Source organism: Sorex fumeus, unplaced genomic scaffold, assembly GCF_029834395.1.
Source record: "Sorex fumeus unplaced genomic scaffold, SorFum_2.1 ptg000195l, whole genome shotgun sequence".
NCBI lineage: Eukaryota > Metazoa > Chordata > Mammalia > Eulipotyphla > Soricidae > Sorex > Sorex fumeus.
In genome coordinates, this window is record NW_026606252.1 from 1,164,576 (window position 1) to 1,186,701 (window position 22,126).

Sequence of the window (22,126 nt, forward strand, 5' to 3'; positions counted from 1 at the left end):
GATGCCGGCAGAGGAGACGGGGACACACCGTCGGGGGGCTTCTTGTAGTCAGGCCACCTGTGCTAGAGGTCACGGCCACAGACTTCTGGTGTGACTCAACCCACGAACTCCGCGGGGAATTCCAGTCCACGAACTTTTGTGTGAGTCCCAATGCATAGACCCCCATGAAAATCTCAATCCACGGACTCCACGTGAATCCCAAACCACGGACTTCCCACGCGAGTTCCAGCCCCCAGACTTCCCATGTGAACCCCTGTCCACGGACTCCACGTGAATTCCAGTCCCGAGACTTCACACGGGCTCCAGTCCACGGATGTCCCACGGGAATCCCGTTCCACGGCCTGAGAATGATTCCCTGATACCCAGATCTTGGTGACTCGGTCTCCCGGTTCTGCCTCCCTGCATCCTCCCCGGCCGGTGTTGTTTCCAGGGTCTGCTGGGTGGGCTTGGCAGCTCTTACCCACCTCCGAGGGAGCTTCCGGACACACTTCGGGACCCCCGCGGGCATCTGAGGAACGTCCTCCACCCCCAGACGTCTTCACTCAGACCTCCCCCCTGCCCCCTAGACCCGGGTCCAAGTCCAAAACGTGAGGAGACGCAGGAGGAAAGGGGTAGAGAGATGAGATGGTGCCCGGAGCGGGCTGGGGACTTGCGGCTCGGTAATGCTGAGTGACCAGCACCGAAGGACGGATGGGGAACACAGGTGCAGGATTCTGAGGGTCACCTCCTTCTGCCTCAGTCTCCACGGTTCTCGGAGTCCAGCCACACGCAGGGTCCACTGGGAGGCCAGGGCAGAGGGGGTGTGAAGTCGCAGAAAGTCCCGGGTTTCATCCCCACCTCCACCGACTCCTGCGGTCACTGCATTTCCAGCGAAGCTCCCTGGTGGGACAGACGGACACGAGGGCCTGGATATCTTCTTGGGCACTCCCCCTCTGAGAGTCAGGAAGGCTTTGCCCAAGAAGCCTCTGGAACGGCCCAGCCAAGTTAGGGGCGTCTGAAATGTCTCCCAAGCGAACACAGTCAGTGTCCTTGACCTTTCACTGTGACCCCAGAGGAAGGGAAGAAGCAGCTCCGTGGGGTTCATCCGTCCTTCCAGATGGCATCCGTCATCACGGCCCTGGGGTTCCTCCTGAATCTCTCCCTTCAAGGGCGTGCCCACCTGGGCTCTAGTGATGACCAGCGGTGACCAGGTCCTCCTAGCTATTCCTGGCGGGGAGCAGGGGACACGTCTCAGGGTCAAACTCCCGAGGACCGTGTGGACTCGGGGTGGGAAATCGTCCACTGTCCACTGTCGTCCCGTTGTTCATCGATTTGCTCAAGAGGGCACCGGTCACTTCTCCATGGTGAGACTTGTTACTGTGTTTGACATCTCGAAGACGCCACGGGGAGCTTGCCAGGCTCTCCGAGAGGGACGGAGGAATCGAACCCGGGTCGGCTGCGTGACAGGCAAACGCTCTCCCCGCTGTGCTGTCGCTCCGGCCCATGGGAAATCATACGGGGGGTTATATACAGACGGGCCAGACGCAGAGGGCACCCGTGGACGGATAGAGGGTGAGCGGCTGGCCCAGTGGACACTAAATAAAACAGGAAGGGATGTGGGCCCATGACCGGGGGTGGCTGGGGGACACCCCTCCACCCCCGACCTCCCAGCCCGCCTCACTGACTCGGGGAACCCCCTTCACAGGGTGCTTCATGTTCTAGACTATGGTCCTGGCCACCGACTCCCTCCGGGGCCCTAACTGAGCCGCCTCTGGCTTTGAGACAGCAAATCTAAGTACATCTTGGACCTCAGGAATCTGGGGTAAGAGTCTTTCTCCATGAGACTGTGCACTTTGCCTTGTGCCTGGTCGAAACAGGTCGGAGACGGTTCCTGGATGTTTTTCCTGGTGGTTTCTCGGGTCTGGAAGTCGATGTTTACCTGGAGAGACAGGCAAGAGAGTGGGGGTTATGCCCCCCCCCCGGGTCCAGGCAGCTGGGGCTGGTCCTCCGAGCTGACCCCTTCCCCACTCTTTTAGGGAAGAGTGTCGTCGAGGGAACTTGCATCTGACTCTCTTAGGTGACCCCCTGAGCACAGGGAGAGTTCTCGTGGCAGTTCTGAAGTCTAGCAAGTGACATCAAAGAATAGAGGCATTGAGGGGCTGGAGCGTAGCACAGCGGGGAGGGCGTTTGGCGATGTACATGGCTGACCCAGGTTCGATCCCCGGCATCCCCTAGGGTCCCCTGAGCACCGCCAGGAGTGATTCCTGAGTGTGGAGCCAGGAGTCATCCCTGTGCATGGCTGGGTGGGACCCATCCTTATAGCACCCCGAGCCCAACCTGGAGTGATCCTTGAGCACAGAGCCAGGAGTCAGCCCTGAGCATCCCCGGGTGGGACCCAAAAAAGCAAAGAAGAAAAAAGAGATAATTTAGGGAGTTGGAGCAATAGCACAGCGGGGAGGGCATTGGCCTGGCACGCGGACGACCCGGGTTCGATCCCCGGCATCCCCTAGGGTCCCCCGAGCACCCCCAGGAGTGATTCCTGGGTGCAGAGCCAGGAGTCAGCTCTGAGCATCGCTGGGTGGGACCCAACAAGAAAAAAAAAAGGAATGGAGGGATCAAGGTACATCGAAGTGGGCCAAGTTACCCCAGTTCCCACCCAAACAGGGTCCCCCACAGCGTCTTTTCCCACAATCCCAAACTGCCAGCATGCCCCCGCCCAGCTGGACCCCCTCATCTCGGGACAGACCTCACTGAGATACAACCTGCTGAAAACTCCGGGTTTCATGACTGAAATCTCCAGGCTTCCTTGGAGCCGGGGTGGGCTACCTTCCCCCACCTCCCCGTACTCCCAGAGGCCCCGACAATCACATCCACACCCCGGAGCTGCCACCCGGTACTACTCCAGCCTACTGTCCCTATAGAAGTGCTGGACAGGCACGATGACCTCTTGGTAGCTGTCCTGCAAACCATAATGCACACCAGGAGAGAGAGAAAGAGGAAAAGTGCCCGCCGCAGAGGAGGGAAACTAGGGACATTGGTGGTGGGGAATGTGCCCTGGTGGAGGGACGGGGGTTGGAGCACTGTAGGACTGAAACCCAACCATGGACAGTTTTGTAATGGTGTATTTCAAGGTGATTCAGGAAGGAAGGAAGGAAGGAAGAGAGGAAGGAAGGAAGGAAGGAAGGAAGGAAGGAAGGAAGGGAGGGAGGGAGGAAGGAAGGAAGGAAGGAAGGAAGGAAGGAAGGGAGGGAGGGAGGGAGGGAGGGAGGGAGGGAGGAAGGAGGGAAGGGAGGGAGGGAGGGAGGGAGAGGAAGGAGGAAAAGAAAGAAAGAAAGAAAGAAAGGGAGGGAGGGAGGAAGGGAGGAAAAGAAAGAGAGAAAGAGAAAAAAGGAAGGAAAGAGAAAGAAAAGAAAGAAAAAGAAAGGAAAGGAAAGGGAGGAAAAGAAAGAAACAAGGAAGGAAGGAAGGAAGGAAGGAAGGAAGGAAGGAAGGAAGAAAGAAAGAAAGAAAGAAAGAAAGAGAGAAAGAGAAATAGGGAGAGAGATGAGGGAGGGAAAGAAAGAAAAGAAGGAAGGGAGAATGAGAGGGAAAGGAAGGAAAGAAAAAAGAGAGAAAGGTAAAGAGAAAGGAAGGAAAGGAAGGAAGGAAGGAAGGAAGGAAGGAAGGAAGGAAGGAAGGAAGGAAGGAACGAAAGGGAGGGAGGGAGGGAGGAAGGAAAGAAGGAAGGAATAAACGAAAGTAGCTTCTGTGTCCCCCCGGGAGCTCTGGCCCAGTTCTGCACGCACCCCGGGCGGGCGCTAACATCTCCCGGGAGTTGCTTCCTGCTGATCCGTGTTTAACCGAGCAGAGCCGCGGCCAAGCTCCCCAGAGCATCTTGGAGATGAAACTCCAGCACCTGCCCGGACTCGACTGACTACTCCCTCCTACTCAGGCCCCCGGAGAGAGAAGCCCCCCTGGGCACCCCCCAGGCCCCCCACCTGCCCCCATCCCCAGGGAGAGGTGCTGGGACTCGGGGCCGGCTCAGAGCCCACCTCGCGGGGGGCCTGGACGTCCACGAACTCCTCGAAGATCCGCAGGGCCTTGGAGGCCAGCTTGCCCGTGGAGCGGGTCTTCTTGAAGTCCTCGCAGGCCAGCCAGAACTCCAGGTTCTCCTCGCTGAACTCGGTCTTCAGGAAGGCCCGGAAGGCTGCCACCCCATCTGGGGGCAGGAGCGGAGGAGGGGGGAGGACGCGGAAGGGCGGGAAGGACAGGACAGACAGACAGACAGACAGACAGGGAACAAGAGAGACGGTTGGATCAAGATTTAGTTCCCCAGGGCCGGAGCGACAGCACAGCGGGGAGGGCGTTGGCCTGGCACACGGCAGACCCAGGTTCGATCTCCGGCATCCCCTAGGGTCCCCCGAGCACCGCCAGGGGTGATTTCTGAGTGCAGAGCCAGGAGTCAGCCCTGAGCATCACCGGGTGGAACCCAAAAAGCAAAATAATAATTAATAATAATAATAATATCTAGTCCATCACCCAGTTCAGCACCTTGATCAATATCTGGCCCATCACCCAGTTCACCACCTTGATCAATATCTGATCCATTCATAGGGGCTGGAGCGATAGCACAGCAGGGAGGGCGTTTGCCTGGCACGCAGCCGACCTGGGTTTGATCCCTGGCATCCCCTAGGGTCCCTGAGCACTGCCAGGAGTGATCCCTGAGTGCATGAGCCAGGAGTCAGCTCTGAGCATCACCCAGTGGGACCCAAAAAGCAATCAATCAATCAATCAATAAAGAGTGATGAACCAGGGACCTGGGCAATAGCACAGTGGGGAGGCCATTGGCCTGACACGCAGCCGACCCGGGTTCGATCCCCGGCATCCCCTAGGGTCCCCCGAGCACCACCAGGAGTGATTCCTGAGTGCAGAGCCAGGAGTCAGCCCTGAGCATCGCCGGGTGGGACCCAAAAAGCAAAAACAATAAAATGATAATTTAAAAAAAGACAGTTCTTAGTGCCCAGGTGCTCTTGCTAAGACGTCTCTCCCAGACCAACCTCAGAGATCAGTCCCATAGCTACTTCCAGAAGTCTTTGTTTGTTTGTTTGAGCCAGAACACCCCCCAATAGTGCTCAGGACTGACTCCTGGCTCTGTGCTGAGGGGTCACCCCTAACAGGGTTCAGGGGACTGGATGAAATGCTGGGAATCGAACCCAGATCAGTCTGGGTTCGCATGCAGCAAAGTGCTCTACCCAACTGTGCTTTCTCTCTGGCCCCCAATATGTACTTTCTTTTTTTTTCTTTTTTTTGGGGGGGGTTCACAACCTGGCAATGCACAGGGCTTACTCCTGGCTCTGCACTCAGGAGTTACTCCTGGCGGTGTTCGGGGGACCATATGGGATGCTGGGAATCGAACCCGGGTTGGCCACGTGCAAGGCAAACGCCCTACCCGCTGTGCTATTGCTCCAGCCCTGCGCCGTTTATTTTTATTTTATTTCCTTTGCCCCTCTCGGAGAGCCCGGCAAGCTCCCCGTGGCATCTTCGAGATGCCAAACACAGTCACGACAATTCTCAAAATGGAGACATTACTGGGCCCGCTCGAGCAAACTGATGAATAATGGGATGATAGTGATAGGGATGGCGAATTTATTATTTTTATTGTTATTATCACCATCATCACCACTATTGTTACTGTGGCTTTGGGACTTCACTCGGCGATGCTCAGGGCTGACTCCTGGCTCTGTGCTCAGGGATCACTCCTGGCGGTGCTCGGGGAACCCTATGGGATGCTGGGAATCGAACCCGGGTCAGCCGTGTGCAAGGCAAACGCCCTACCCGCTGTGCCATCTCTCCAGCCCCCCAATATGTACTTTAAAAAAAAAACAAAACAATTTAGGAGCCTGAGCACTAGCACAGCGGGGAGGGCGTCTGCCTGGCACACGGCTGACCCGGGTTCAATTCCCAGCATCCCATAGGGTCCCCCGAGCACCGCCAGGAGTGATTCCTGAGTGCATGAGCCGGGAGGAACCCCTGAGCATCATCGGGTATGGCCCAAAAAGCAAAAAATAAATAAGTAAACTATTTTTATTTGTTGTTGAGGAAATCAGTGTTTCATGATTTCTCTGACTCAATCTTTTTCCTCCTTTCCTCCCTCCGTGGCTGTGGGAAGCTTGAGTTAGAAATGTACGCATTGGGGGCTGGAGCGATAGCACAGCGGTAGGGCGTTCGCCTTACAAGCGGCCAACATGGCCGACCCGAGTTCGATTCCTCTGCCCCTCTCGGAGAGCCCGGCAAGCTACCGAGAGTATTCGATATGCCAGACACAGTAACAACAAAGTCTCCAATGGAGACGTTACTGGGCCCACTCGAGCAAATCGACGATCAACGGGAGGGCCTCGAGCCTCAAGTTGTTTGAGGGGGGGGGGGTCACACCCGGCGATGCTCAGGGGTCACTCCTGGCTCTGCACTCAGGAATCACTCCTGGCAGTGCTCGGGGGACCCTATGGGAAGCTGGGGATCGAACCTGGGTCGGCTGCGTGCCAGGCCAACGCCTTCCCCACTGTGCTGTTGCTCCAGCCCCTATGGATGGATCAGATATTGATCAAGGTGCTGAACTGGGTGATGGACCAGATATTGTTATTATTATTATTATTATTTTGCTTCTTGGGTCCCACCCGGCGATGCTCAGGGCTGACTCCCAGCTCTGCACTCAAGAAACACTCCTGGCGGTGCTTGGGGGACCCTATGAGATGCCAGGGATCAAACCCGGGTCGGCCACATGCCAGGCAAATGCCCTCCCCGCTGTGCTATTGCTCCAGCCCCCAATGCGTACATTTCTAACTCAAGCTTCCCACAGCCACGGAGGGAGGAAAGGAGGAAAAAGATTGAGTCAGAGAAATCATCTGTGTGGAGAGCTTGTGCTTCTTCTCACGGCTTTTATTTTTCAATGTTTGTAAATTATCTTAACCCCGAGTGCACCCTCCTCTAATCAAATAATAACTCCACTTTCTGCAAACAGATTTCACGGCAAGGGCAGGCGCTGTCTGGCACCAGGGACGTCCGATAGCTCTGGCACTAATGGTTTTGCATCTTTTCCAAAATGCGTCAGAGGGAGGCCCGGAGCGTTAGCACAGAGGGAGGGCGTTGACCTGGCACGCGGCCAACCCAAGTTCGATCCCCGGCATCCCATAGGGCCCCCCGAGCACCGCCAGGAGCGATTCCTGAGTGTAGAGCCAGGAGTCAGCCCTGAGCATTGCCAGGTGTGGCCCCAAAAGCCATAAATAAATGAATAAATAGAACAAAATGCATCAGAGGTTGGTGATGCAGCTTACGGGTTAGAATGCTGGGTACCAGGGTGCCCACACAGACACCAACGCCCGATTCTTCCTCCACGAGGGACCTAGGTAAAAGTTTATTTGGGCTTTTTTGACAACAAACTTTTTTTCCCCTTAAATTTCTGTTCACTAAAACATCAGTGTGTGGGGCTGGAGCAATAGCACAGCGGGGAGGGCGTTTGCCTTGTATGCGGCCGACCCGGGTTCGATTCCCAGCATCCCATAGGGTCCCCTGAGCACTGCCAGGAGTGATTCCTGAGTGCAGAGCCAGGAATAACCCTTGTGCATCTCCGGGTGTGACCCAAAAAAAAAAACAAAACAAAACGCTGTTCCTGACTAATCTCAGGAACGAGAGAGAGAGAGAGAGAGAGAGAGAGAGAGAGAAAGAGGGAGGGAGGGAGGGAGAGAGAGAGGGACAGAGAGAGAGAGGTGTGGAGGGGACCCCCACAGCTAAGTTTTAAATGCTGAGGAAATCTGAATTTGAAGAGCCGAGTGGAAGGGCCTCACTCTCTGTTAACAAGGGAAGGTTCCAGAAAGGCTCATGGTACAAAGCACATTTTCTTTTTTTCTTTTAGTTCAATTTCCAGGTCCCACCCGGCGATGCTCAGGGGTTCCTCCTGGCTCTGCACTCAGGAATCACTCCTGGCAGTGCTCGGGGGACCCTATGGGATGCCGGGGATCGAACCCGGGTCAGGCAGGGTCTTAGAAGGTCAAGGCCCTCCCCACTGCTGTGTTAACCCTCCAAACACGTTTTCTAAACTCTGGTTATCACGGTTGTGAGAATCACAACCATAGCCACGACAGGTAAACCCCAGAACATTCTGGCTCAGGCCTAAACCAGGCACTGCCTGGCTCAAAGGCCATCTGAGGTCGCGGGAAATCTTGGTGTTGGCCCTGGTGAGTGACGGGAGGGTCACAGATACTTCCTGTCCGTTGCTGGTGGTCCCCCTGCCGTATGCTCCCCAAATGATGCTCTAAGTCTCCGAACCGCCCTAGCCAGAAAACAGTTTCCTCGCCCCCAGGTGCTGTGGAGAGAGAAGGAATCAGAACAAGATGCAAAACTTCCTCCGTCAGCAAGTGGAGGAGTAGAGGAACATTCTAGAAGCTCCCACTGGAGATCCCTTCTGCCCTCAGCCCCTTCCGACACTGGACTCCAGGCTCCAGGAGAAAATCCGACATCGATGCAGAATTAGAATGAGCCCCTAAAGAGGGAGCTGGCTGAGAATCCTTCCTTCCTCTCTATTTTATTATCATTCTTATTATTGTTATTATTATTAACTGCAAATGTGCTGAAAAAAAAACGCTGTTCAAAGTGTTTTTTCGGGGGCTGGAGCGATAGCACAGCGGGGAGGGCGTTTGCCTGGCACACAGGCCGACGCGGGTTCGATCCTCGGCATCCCCTAGGGTCCCCCGAGCACCTCCAGGAGGGATTCCTGAGTGCAGAGCCGGGAGTCAGCCCTGAGCATCGCTGGGTGGGACCCAAAAAGCAAATAAACAAATAAAAATAAAAATATCAGCTGGAGGAAGGGGAGGGAAGGGTGGGCGGGAGGGGGGAGACATAGGGGCCTCTTTTCGGGTCCCTCGGGCTGTGGGGTTCTTCACTTGGCTCTGGGGTGCTGTGTGCCTCTCTCTCTCTCTCTCTCCCCCCCCCCCCGGATTCCTGGAGCCCCGGGACGGGTGTCGGCGGTCCACACTCTCCAAGAACACAGCTGTGCGGTTGGCGCGGGAGATTTCGCCCCTGCCCTTTGATGCTTACATAAGCCGGAAATCTGGGTCACGTCCGTTCGGGAACCCTGGTTCAGCCGGCAGCCCAGGCAAAACACAGCGTCACCGGAAAATGCAGGCCGGGGCGAAGTGTGGTGTGGGGTGGTGTGTGTGTGTATGTGTGAGTGTGTATGTGTGTGTATGTCTGTGTATGTGAGTGTGTATGTATGTGTGAGTGTGTATGTATGTGAGTGTGTAGGTGTACGTGTGTGTGAATGTCTGTGTGTGTCTGTGTGTGTCTGTGTGTGTATGTGTGTATGTGTGTGTGAGTGTCTGGGTGTGTCTGTGTATGTGAGTGTGTATGTATGTGTGAGTGTGTATGTATGTGAGTGTGTAGGTGTATGTGTGTGTGAATGTCTGTGTGTGTCTGTGTGTATGTGTGTATGTGTGAGCATGTGTGTATGTGTGTGTGAGTATCTGGGTGTGTCTGTGTATGCGAGTGTGTATGTGTGTGTGAGTGCACGTGTGTGTTTGTGTATGTATGTCTGTGTATGTATGCGTCTGTATATGTGTGTGAGTGTCTGGGTATGTCTGTGTATGTGTGTGTATGTGTGTGTGAGTGTATGTGTGTGTGTGAGTGTGTGTGTGAGTGCATGTGTGTTTGTGTATGTGTGTCTGTGTATGTATGTGTGTCTGTATATGTGTGTGAGTGTGTATGTGTGTTTGTGTATGTGTGTCTGTATATGTGTATGAGTGCGTGTGTGTGTGTGCATGTGTGTATGTGTGTGCGTGGCGGGGTGTTGGTGTGATTCGAGCTCTTTGTTTCCTAGTGCGAGATTGCCGCCCGCAGACTTGTGCTTCCTCCATCACAAGAGCCCGATGGGTCCGAGGATCAGAGAAGGGGGAGTCGGAGCCTTTGAAGGCGCTTGGAGAACAGCGTCTGCCGTCAAAGCATCCCTGAGGCCAACCAGACTCCAATCAGGAGGGGACCTTCCCCAGAAAGGATGACAGCGCGCCAGTGCTCAGCGTCACCTCAGCCTGGGATGCCGTGCCCTCCCTCCCGCCTCCAGCCTGGGAGATGCCGCCGAGCCTGGCAGCTTTCCTCGGACGAGGCTCAGCCCACCCAGGAGTGAGCCCGGGACCCCCTCTGACCCAGCACCCGTGTCTGAGCCGTTCACACGGTGCTTCTCTTCCAACCGTTCCCGGCAGTGGAAAAGCTCAAACACCACGGGACTGGGCGGAATTCTCCCTGGACTGGAGGGTCCTGGCTTTTGGTTTCTTTCTCTTTTTTTTTTTCTGCTTTTTGGGTCCCACCCGACGATGCTCAGGGCTGACTCTCAGCTCTGCACTCAGGAATCACTCCTGGTGGTGCTCGGGGGACCCTAGGGGATGCTGGGGATCGAACCCGGGTCGGCTGCGTGCCAGGCAAACGCCCTCCCCACTGTGCTATCGCTCTGACCCCTGGTTTTGTGGGGGTTTTTTTGTTTGTTTGTTTTTTGCTTTTTTGAGTTCCACTGGGTGATGCTCAGGGCTGACTCCTGGCTCTGCACCCAGGATATCACTCCTGGCAGTGCTCAGGGGACCCTATGGGATGCCGGGGATCGAACCCAAGTCAGCCAGTGCAAGGCAAATGCCCTCCCCACTATGCTATCGCTCCAACCCCCCCCCCCCAGAAATGCTTTAACACAATTGGCTTCCACGCTGGCCAGAACCTCCCGCCCCGGGATCGGGTCCTGCCCACTCCAGGGACAACCCAGGAGGAGAAGGAGGAACTAGACTGACCCGTGCACCTGACAACCTCCGCCCAGGCTGACCAGCTTCTGAGATGACCAATACATTCCTCTCCTACTGTGCTTATGCAAAAGCAGGTCCACCAGGCTGAAGCGATAGCCCAGTGGGGAGGGTATTGGCCTGGCAAGCGGCCGACCCGGGTTCGATCCTCGGCATCCCTGAGCACCACCAGGAGTGATTCCTGAGTGCAGAACCAGGAGTCAGCCCTGAGCATCGCCGGGTGGGATTCAAAAAGCAATCAATCAATCAATAAAGAGTGATGAACCAGGGACCTGGCCAATAGCACAGCAGGGAGGGCATGGGCCTGGCACGTGGCCAGCCTGGGTTCGATCCCTGGCATTCCCTAGGGTCCCCCGAGCACCACCAGGAGTGATTCCTGAGTGCTGAGCTGGGAGTCAGCCCTGAACATGGCCGGGTGGGATCCCAAAACAAAACAAAAACACAAACAAAAAATAAATGAGTGGGGCTTGGAGCAATAGCACAGCAGGGAGGGTGTTTGCCTGGCACGCGGCTGACCCGGGTTCGATCCCCAGCATCCCCTAGGGTGCCCTGAGCACCGCCAGGAGTGATTCCTGAGTGCAGAGCCAGGAGTCAGCCCTGAGCATCACCGGGTGTGGCCCCCAAACAGAAAACAAAACAAAATTCCTTAAAAAAAAATTAAGACGAGGGCCCGGACCGATAGCACAACGAGGAGGGCGTTGGCCTGACATGTGGCTGACCCAGGTTCGATCCCCGGCATCCCATAGGGTCCCCTGAGCATCGCCAAGAGTGATCCCTGAGCACAGAGCCAGGAGTCAGCCCTGAGCATCGCTGGATGTGACTCCAAAAGACAGGCACACACACACACACACACACACAGACACACACACACACACACACACACCACAACTTCTCAGGTTCTCCATTCTCTCCCCCTACCCTCTGTCCGCCCCAACGTCCCTCCCCCTGAGCTCAGCAGGGGCAGGACAAGAGAGGTTACATTGTTCCCTGAAGATGGCAACACTGTAGCACTGTCCTCCCACTGTTCATCGATTTGCTCCAGCGGGCCCAGTAACATTGTGAGACTTAGTTGTTACTGTGTTTGGCATCTCGAATAGGTCATGGGGAGCTTGCCAAGCTTTGCCGTGCGGGCGAGGGATGCCAACACAGAGATTAAATTAATAAAAGGGACCAAAGCAATAGCACAGCGGGGAGGGTGTCTGCCTTGCACACGGCCAAAAAGACAGACCCGGGTTCAGTCTCCGGCATCCCCTAGGGTCCCCCGAGCACCGCCAGGAGTGATCCCTGAGTGCAGAACCGGGAGTCAGCCCTGAGCATTGCCAGGTATGGCCCCAAAACAAGACAAACAAAAAGCACATTTTCTGACGAAGCAAAGAAAGAAGGGGATGTATCTCAAAATTCAGGCGACTTTTATTCCTGATTTTATTTTATTTATTTATTTTGCTTTTTGGGTCACACCTGGCAATGCTCAGGGGTTACTCCTAGCTCTGCACTCAGGAATCACTCCCGGTGGTGCTCGGGGGACCATATGGGATGCTGGGAATCGAACCCAGGTCAGCCGCATACAAGGCAAACGCCCTACCCACTGTGCTATTGCTCCAGCCCCCCGGGATCTCAAAATTCAAAGTGCTTCTCCCGACCCTTGCCTCAGCAAGGTCTCCTGAACCTGAGGAGAGGTGCAGAGAGGTGTCTATGGGGGTCTTTGGGGATACGGATGTCCCCAGTGTCCGCTCTTATTCCTGATCCTTATCTAGCTCCAAGAGCGCCCCCTCCCCCTGCCCACCCCACCACCTGCTGAGTGTAGATTTGAAACATCCGGTTCACCTTTTTGATTTATTTATTTTTCTTCTGGGGGATGGGGGCCATACCCAGCAGTGCCAGTAAGGAGCCCCATACACCCAGCACGTGCCTAGATCTCTAAGCCCTCTCTCCATGTCCCCTTGGTATGCATTTAAAACAAAAAAATTTTAGGGGCCATAGAGATGGCACAATGGTTAGCGCATTTGCCTTGAATGCAGCCGACCTGGGTTCAATCACTGGCACCCCATAGGGTCCTCCCAGGCCTTAACAGAAGTAATTCCTGAGCTCAAAGGCAGGATTGGGGGGTGGCCTATAAAACACCAACAACAAAATTATTTCAGGGGCCAGAGAGACAGTACAGATGGTAAGACTTTTGCCTTGCACGTGGCCGACCCAGGTTCGATCCCCGGCATCCCATAGGGTTCCCTGACCTTGCCAGGAGTGATTCCTGAGCGCAGAGCCAGGAGTAAGCTCTGAGCACTGCCAGTGTGGCCTCAATTTTTAAAAACTTGGTATTAGTGACTTTATTTATTTTACTTTATTTATTTATTTATTTATTTTGGACTGGAGCGAGAGCACAGTGGGTAGGGCATTTGCCTTGCATGCGGCCAACCCGGGTTCGATTCCTCCGCCCCTCTTGGAGAGCCCGGCAAGCTACCGAGAGTATCTCGCCCGCACGGCAGAGCCTGGCAAGCTCCTCGTGACGTATTCGATATGCCAGACACAGTAACAACAAGTTTCACCATGGAGATGTTACTGGTGCCCACTCAAGCAAATTGATGAACAACGGGAGGAGAGTGCTACTGTGTTATTTTGGGTGGGGCCCACTCCTGGCAGGAGTCAGGGGCTACTCCCAGCTCTGTGTTCGCCCCCTGCAGCTGCCCCGGTGTGGGGCATGTCAGAGAATGGCTTCTAAAAAGTCTGGAAAATTCTCAGAAAACCTAGACCTGACTTGTTGTAGGACCCAGAAATTCCACCTTGAGGCATCTACCCCCAGGCCATTAAAACCCTCTCTCAAAAGGATGTCAGGCCAGTACTCATCGATGCGCTCAGTACAATAGCTAAGATACGAATCAACCTCGGTGTCCAAGGACAGAGGAACGGATTGTGACGATGTGGCATGTATATGCAATGGAATACTACGCAGCTCCAAAGAATGATGAAATCGCGCCATTTGCTGCAATGCTGTTGGAATGGTGTTGAGTGGAGTGAGGCAGAAGGAGAAAAAAAAACACAGGATGGTCTCAGTTATCTGTGGTAGACAGAATACTGGATGAGGAAATGTGTTGAGTTAAAGGGGTTTGTCTAGATCACCCTGGACCTCAGTTTTTAGAGAAGAGAAAGACAAAAAGAGAAGGAAAGAAGTCAACGGGGAGGAAGAGAATGGGAAGTAAGGAGTGAACTGGTGTCAGGGCCTCAGTTGTACCCATGACACGGTGAGGGGTGTAGCCACAGACCCAAACACAGACCCCACAGCACTGAAAACATGAGATCGAAGCAGCCACCACTGAACTTGGTCACGTGTCTGTCAACCTGACAGGCCAGGATGGTGCAGGGAGGGGGAGGGGAGGGAATATGGGGACACGGGGGGGTGGGGGGAGGAAAGTTGATACTGGGGGTGGGATTGGCATTGAAATATTATATACTCAAACAAAACTATCAATCACTTTGTAAATCACAGTTATTTAATTGAAAAAAATTAATAAGGGGCTGGAGCAATAGCCCAGCGGGGAGGGCGTTGACCTGGCACACAGCTGACTAGGGTTCGATTCCCAGCATCCCATAGGGTCCCCTGAGCACCGCCAGGAGTGACTCCTGAGTGCAGAGTCAGGAGTCAGCCAGAGCATCACTGGGTGTGACCCAAAAAACAATAATAATAATAATTATTATTATTATTATAGATTTGCTTGAGTGGGCCCAGTAATGTCTCCATTGTGAGACTTTGTTGTTACTGTGTTTGGCATATCGAGTACGTCGCGGGGAGCTTGCCAGGCTTTGCCACGCGGGTGAGATACTCTTGGGAGCTTGCCAGGCTCTGAGAGGGATAGAGGAATCGAACTCAGGTCGGCCAAGTTGGCCGCATGCAAGGCAAATGCCCTACTGCTGTGCTATCGCTCCAGCCCCTTAATAATAATAATAATAATAATAATAATAATAATAAATTAAAACCGAGAGTGACAGGGCTGGAGCAATAGCACAGCAGGGAGGGCGTTTCCCTTGCACGCAGCCGACCCAGGTTCGATCCCCAGCATCCCATAGGGTCCCCTGAGCACCGCCAGGAGTGATCCCTGAGCGCAGAGCCAGGAGGAACCCCTGTGCATTGCCTGGTGTAACCCAAAAAGCAAAAAAAACAAAAAAAACCCACAAAACCCAATAAAAAAACCCAAGAGTGACTTCTAGATAATACGGTTCCTCTTGGGGGTGGGGGGGCAGGCAATTATGCCCTGATTCTCCTCATTATTTGGGGGGCTACTTTGTTGTGCTAATGGAGCCATTGATCTCCTCTGAGCAACCCTTGATCCCCCTTTTCCAAAGGGGTCGGTGGGGCACACTCTCTCTGGGAAAACTTTCTCAGTGCTAATTGGGTTGCAGTCCTAACCCAAATGAATGAGATTTGACTAAGTTGTCAGCACCCTTGAAGGAGACTTCTTGGCCAGCACAGAGTAAGAGCTCAAATCCTCCAAACTTAGCTCAGATAGAGAAGGGAGCACCAAATAAAGGGTGCTGGGAGGATCCTCCCAGGATGGGAGAGGCATGCTGAAAGTAGACTATAGACCGAACACAATGGTCACCCATTGCCTCTTTTGCAAACCACAGCACCCAAAAGGAGAGAGAGAACAAAAGGGAATGTCCTGCCACAGAGGCAGGGAGGGATGGGGGGGAGTGGGGGTGGGAGGGATACTGGGATCCGTGGTGGTGGGAAATGGGCACTGGTGGAGGGGTGGGTATTTGATCATTGTATAATTGAAACCCAAGCACAAAAATTTGCAAGTCTACAACTGTACCTCATGGTGTTTCACTAATAAAAATTTAAGAAAAAAAAAGAAGATATGAAAAAAATCCTCCAAACTTGAAATTCTGCAGGGGGGAGTCTGAATAAGGACCCCCTTTCTTTGGGGGGTTAAAGTGATAATTCAGCAGGTCAAGTTCTTGCTTGCCAGGCATGCAGTTGACTCAAATTTGACCCCCCCCCCCCCCCAGCACCCTGGAGGCTGTCCCGAGCCCTGTCTGGAATCATTTGGAATGTTCTGGAATCATCTGGAACGATCTGGAATCATCTGGAATGATCCCTAAGCATCGCCAGGTGTGGCCCCAAAACTAAAACCAAAACCTTTCTCTAGGATAATCATGCCCTTGACTTCTTATTTGGCTGAGAAATACAGACAGCTCCTCAGCTATAAGAAGGACCACAGAACTTACACGTTCCAAAGCGTTTTTCCTTGATTTTACAAGCAAACATGCCAGTGTAGGCTGGGAACCTGATGGTAGAATCCCCCCTCCTCAGTAAAAAAAAGAAAAGTGTGGACCAGAGCGATAGTACAGCAGGGAGGGCATTTGCCTTGCATTTGGCTGACCCGGGTTCGATCCCCGGCATCCCACAGGGTCCCCCGAGCACCGCCAGGAGTGATTCCTGAGTGCAGAGTCAGGAGTTAGCCCTGAGCATCGCTGAGTGTGACCAAAATTGCAGAAATAAAATATTTATTTGCTAGGATAAGAGAGAGAGAGAGAGAGAGAGAGAGAGAGAGAGAGAGAGAGAGAGAGAGAGAACAGCGGGGAGGGTGTTTGCCTTGCATGTGACTGACGCTGGTTCGATCTCCAGCATCCCATAGGGTTCCCCGAGCACCGCCAGGAGTGATCCCTGAGTGCAGAGCCAGGAGGAACCCCTGAGCATCGCTGGGTGTGACCCAGAAAAAAAAAGCGTTATTCCAGCTTCCCTACAATCCAAAAGCAACCGTGAGACATAAAAATCTCAATGTTGCTGTCTCCAAAAGTCAGTCAGAGCAATAGGCCAGCGGGGATGGTGTTTGCCTTGCACGCAGTCGACCCGGGTTCGATCCCCGGAATCCCATAGGGTCCCCCAAGCACCACCAGGAGTAATTCCTGAGTGCAGAACCAGGAGTCAGCCTGAGCACTGCTGGGTGTGACCCAAATACATAAACAAAACAAACCCCACAGAGTCAGCAAAACAGACAAATTAAATTAGACCTTTTGGAGGGCCATTGTCACTGAAATGGACCCCAAGATGCTATTCATAGACTCCACCACCAAGAAGTGTGTCCCTGTTGGGTTTTAAGTTCATCATTGGCCATGAAATTCTCAGAATTCATGAAATTCGCACCCTTACTCTCCTGGGATCTGCAGGCTGCTTCTGACAGACTCAAAGCCTCTTCCCTCAACACCACCAACATCTCCTGTCAGAGCACCTTCAAGTGGGGAACCCCCAATTATCAGGGCGTCCTCTGAGGAGGCTGTCGGTGCCCAGTTTAGACAGAGCAAACAGCCTTGGGGACATAAACTGTGTCAGTCCTCGGGCAGAAATAGAAACCCTACTCCTGAATGACCTTGAATCCGAGCCAGCCAGGAAAGAAGGTGGAACTTGAGAGTGACTTTGACAGAACTGAGAGAAACAGGAATCAAGTCAAGGGGCCGGAGAGATAGCACAGCGGGGAGGGCTCTGGCCTTGCACATGGCGGACCCTGGTTTGATCCCCGGCATCCCATGGGATGCCCTGAGCACCATCAGGAGTGATTCCTGAGTGCAGAGTTAGGAGTCAGTCCTGAGCATCACCGGGTGTGACCCCAAACCACCTCTCACAAAAAAATTACAAGTTCCAGTCAGAAAGCAAGTCAGAACGTAACCTCAGAAACACACCTGCAGGCTGGAGCAATAGCACAGCAGGGAGGGCATTGACCTTGCATGTGTCCGACCCGGGTTCGATCCCCAGCATCCCATAGGGTCCCCCGAGCTCCGCCAGGCGTGATTCCTGAGTGCAGAGCCAGGAATAAGCTCTGAGAACCATCAGATGTGGTCTCCAAACAAACAAAAAGTCAAGAACAAAGAGCTGGAGAGAGAGAGAGAGAGAGAGACAGAGACAGAGACAGAGGAAGAGAGAGAAGAAGAGAGGAACTGAGAGGGAAAGGGAGAGGGAGGAAGAGTGAGAGGGGGAGGGAGGGGTAAGGGAGGGTGGGAAGGAGAGACCCCAGTGGTCTGAGCACATACTTTGTATTGGGAGGCTCAAGTTTGATCCTGATACCACATACTCCACTGATCACAGTCGGCCGCTACCCTTGAAGCACAGAACAGAGAGCAGCTCCTGAGACCACCGGGCATGGCCCCCAAAACAAAACAAAACAAAACCAAAAAATCAAGAACTGGATCTGACCCGCTGCCATCGGCCTTCATTAGTTGTCAAAATTGGGTTCCCTGATTCCATGAAAACAATGACCTAACATCAGCCCCCCTGGTGCCCAGATCAATGAGGCAACCGATAAGGCCACGATAAATGGGATACTGACGTTGTCAGAGCTGGCATTGTCCACACTCTAAGGACACTCCACAGCCAGCAGAGAGAGCAAGAGTTCAAGTCCTCCTCCACACTTGAAATTATGCTGGGGGTCCGAATAAAGACCCCTTTCTTTGGGGTTGAGGTGATAGTATAGCAGGGAAGATGCTTACCTTGCATGCAACAATCTCTCCAGCTCCTGGAGCTAAAAAGTCTCTCTCCAGAGCTGCTTCGAGCACAAAGGCGTTCTGAGACCCTACTCGCCACCCAGAAAACAGAACTCCCGCTGCATTTAAATTCTATTTTCTAGAACTGTCTAGAATTGTCTGGAACAGTCTGGAACTTTCTGGAACTGTCTGGAACTTTCTGGAACTGTCTGGAACCCAAACGCAGAACCCTGCAGGCTGCAGTGCATCCGCTCCACAGAAGATTGATCAAGAATGAAGGGGCTACTTACATTTATGGGCAAGGAGGACGTCGAACGAATCTGCCCATCTGGTGGCTTCCTCTGTGGATAACCTTCTGGGAGAGAAGAAAAAGCTCTTGAAACTTTCAGAAATGTCCTCCCATCCCTCTGCTCCCCCTCAGACCTCTCAGGAGAACCAGCAAGATAAAAGGACTGAGGGAAGCAGAGGAATATGGTCCCTCGATTCTTTCAAGTCTGTCTCAGCAAACAGGTTCTTGCATAAGTCATGGAGGGGTAATCGTGAGACTGGCTTTCTAATAAAGAAGCGGAAGTCGGGGCTGGAGAACTAGGACAGGGGTCAGGTGCTTTCCTTCTACCCACTTGGGGTACCACATAGGGTCACTTGAGCCCCGCCAGGAGTGACCCCACAGCACAGAGCCAGATGTAAGCCCTGAGCAATACCAGGAATACCAAGCAAGAAAGTGAAGTAAGGATGCTATGTAAGATCCTTGCTGTCTTGGAATCAGCAAAGTTGGCCTGAGCTCCTGACTCCGTCTTCTGCTGCCCCCCTTGATTTCTTGACCTTTGGGATCAGGCCAAAGGGTGCGGAGCTCAGAGAGGGGTCAGTGGGGGTCCTATCTGCGACATCGCCCAGGCCTGCATGTGGGTGTCAAACTCTGCTCCTTGACTCCTGAGCAGAGCAAAGAGTTGCTTTGAGCTTGTGAGCCCCAGCGGGTTCCAATAAGTGGCCAGCAGAGCCAAGAAGTGTCCTCCACTGAGCCGGGCAACACGCTCTGCTAGGAACCAAAGGAGGATCCCCCACGTGTGCATTCTGATGAGGAAGAGAAACGCTTCTTCCTTCACCTCAGGGACAGACAAGGGAGCTGTCAGGAGGCAGCCTGGACAACTGGTCAACCATTCACTAGCACGGACACTGGTCAACCACTCATTACTGTGGACATCTGGTCAACCATTCATTAACACAGACATCTGGTCAACCACACACTACTGTAGACATCTGGTCAACCACTCATTATTATGGACATCTGGTCAACCATTCATTAGCATGGACATCTGGTCAACCACTCACTACTATGGCCATCTGGTCAACCATTCACTAGCACGGACATCTGGTCAACCACTCACTACTGTAGCCATCTGGTCAACCATTCATTACTATGGACATCTGGTCAACCATTAACTAGCATGGACATCTGGTCAACTACTCACTACTGTGAACATCTAGTCAACCATTCATTACTATGGACATCTGGTCAACCATTCACTAGCAAAGACATCTGGTCAGCCAACTCACTAGTGTGGACATCTCATTAACCACTCACTAGGCGATGGACGCAACAGCCCCACAGCTGGGGGTTCCCTGTGGTGGTCACCCCTCCACCCCTGGAGAATGCCTTGTGTGCCCATACTCACTTGAGAGCCCGGTTGGGCTTGTCGGGCAGGATGGCCGTAAAGTCACTACAGGAGTCCGATTTATGGGACAGGCAGCCTAGTCGCGTTCTCATGCCTTTGTTCCTGCAACAAAGGAGCATTCAGAGGCCACGTTAGCTCCTTTAGCTATGGCCCCTGGATACTGCAGCACAAAAGTGGCTCCTGCCCTACCTAAAAGTGGGATGAGGAGGGGGCCGGAGCGATAGCACAGCGGGAAGGGCATTTGCCTTGCACACGGCCACCCAGGTTCAATCCTCAGCATCCCATAGGGTCCCCTGAGCACTGACAGGAGTAATCCCTGAGCGTAGAGCTGGGAATCAGCCTGGAGCATCGCCAGGCATGACCCCCCCCAAAAAAAAAGCCAAACAAATAAAAATTTAACAAAAAACCCTCATCTTCCTCCCCTGTTCTGCAGCTTAAAGATCCCTTAGAGCACAGACGCTTGTGCCCCATGATCCCAGCAAGAGAAAGGACTGGGCAGTGGAGTCCAGCAGAGGCCGGGAGGTGGCCGGTTCCGTGGGCTCAGACTGCGGGGGGAGAGGACGGGCCTGGGGAACGGAGGCAACGGGGCTGCAGTTACCTGCGGGGCATCAGTAGGGCGGCCATGCAGGGCCCTGCTGACCGCTGCGCTGGGGCCGGTGCTCCAGACTCAGGCAGGCGAAGGGGAGAGGCAAGCACAGGACGAGTTGGGGCTGGTGACGGGGCTGGGCGCGTCCCGCTGCTCACCTAGAATCAAAGAACCTTCTGGAAGAGGCACCACCCACTCCGCCTCTGCTCCCAGCTCCGCCCGGCAGGAGGGCCATCCTTCATCCTCCGCCTAGGGGCAGGACCACGCCTTCGAGGGGCTCCCCCAGGGCCCCGAGTTTCTCTGTCCCCGAATGCAGATGACCAGCAAGGGGAAGTTTGTGTGTCCTCTGCCCCAAATAAGGGCCATTAGCAAGAAAAAGGGGACATGCCTGTCCGTGAGAACCAGGCAGCCCCTTGACCACCAAATGCTGTTCTCCGAGTGAGCTGGGAGAGCCAGCCCTGTCCCTCTGTCCCTGGGTGGGGGTCTTCGGGGGCAGACAGACCGTGGGTGTGAGCGGGAGGAAGGATGGACCCCCACCCCGGGTCAGCCAGGATCAACCATCTCAGCAAAGCCCCCCAGACCTTCCCGCTCCCTCCGGGGGCCTGACCCAGAGTGGGGAGAAGCTGGGGAAGGGGAGAGGGAGGTTGGGAACTCCCCCAGGGCCCCCCAAACCCTCAGAAACACTGGAGAGAGGAAGGTGAGGGAGGGAACCCACTGGTCTTCAAGGGGTCCCAGGGAGGCTGATATGGAACAGGAGAAAAGCATCTTAGTAGGAACCACACTTTGACAGAGGGCCCGAACACACACACACACACACACACACACATCTAAACACACTTCTACACACACAACCCACTTCAGGAGTACCACAAGGGGGGACGCTGTCTTGGGAGCACTATCTAGGGAGCACCGTGCAGGGTTCCTAGGATGTTCCCTAGATGCCATGGCCCCACAAACGCGCACATCATACACATGCACACATCCAAACACACTAACACACACACAACCCACTTCAGGAATAACCACTACGGAGACAGTCTTGGGAGCACTATCTAGGGAGCACTGTGCGGGGGTCCCTAGGATGTTCCCTAGATGCCATGGCCCCACAAACGCACACGTCCACACAAACACACACACAAACACACTTCTCCACACCGCCACACACAAAAACCACACATCCACACAAACACATCCGCACACAGACACACTTTCCCGCAAGCACACCGGATACACAAACATACAAACACAAACATACACACCTACAGACAGACAGACTGACACACAAACACAACTCCACACAGAGAACTGTGAGCCTGCTGCCTACTTTTCCACCAACTTCTCCCAGGACCTTCAGAACCAGCCACCAGGTAACACACTGTGAAAACCACAACAACAACAACAACAAAAACAGCATTCCCGGGATGGGTGCTGAGGATGAATCCAGGGGCCATTGAGGCATTCTCTGAGGTGTCCCCAGACCAACTTCTCTCTCTGCCTTGTGGGATGGGGGCGTCAGGGTGATGGAGCCAACCCCTTCCCTTCCCTTCCCTTCCCTTCCCTTCCCTTCCCTTCCCTTCCCTTCCCTTCCCTTCCCTTCCCTTCCCTTCTCT

General features: G+C 54.0%; 1 protein-coding gene across 1 annotated transcript; it reads right to left on the minus strand.

Moving 5' to 3' along the window:
- Nucleotides 1-1,735: 1,735 nt before the first annotated feature.
- RGS8 (regulator of G protein signaling 8) lies at nucleotides 1,736-20,608 on the minus strand. The gene is made up of 5 exons (XM_056108147.1): nucleotides 20,529-20,608; nucleotides 19,931-20,032; nucleotides 18,548-18,612; nucleotides 4,011-4,177; nucleotides 1,736-1,918 (listed from the first exon to the last, which is right to left on the minus strand). Exons 1-5 carry the CDS (start codon nucleotides 20,552-20,554, stop codon nucleotides 1,736-1,738), a joined length of 543 nt encoding a protein of 180 aa, XP_055964122.1. The 5' UTR covers nucleotides 20,555-20,608.
- Nucleotides 20,609-22,126: the final 1,518 nt, after the last annotated feature.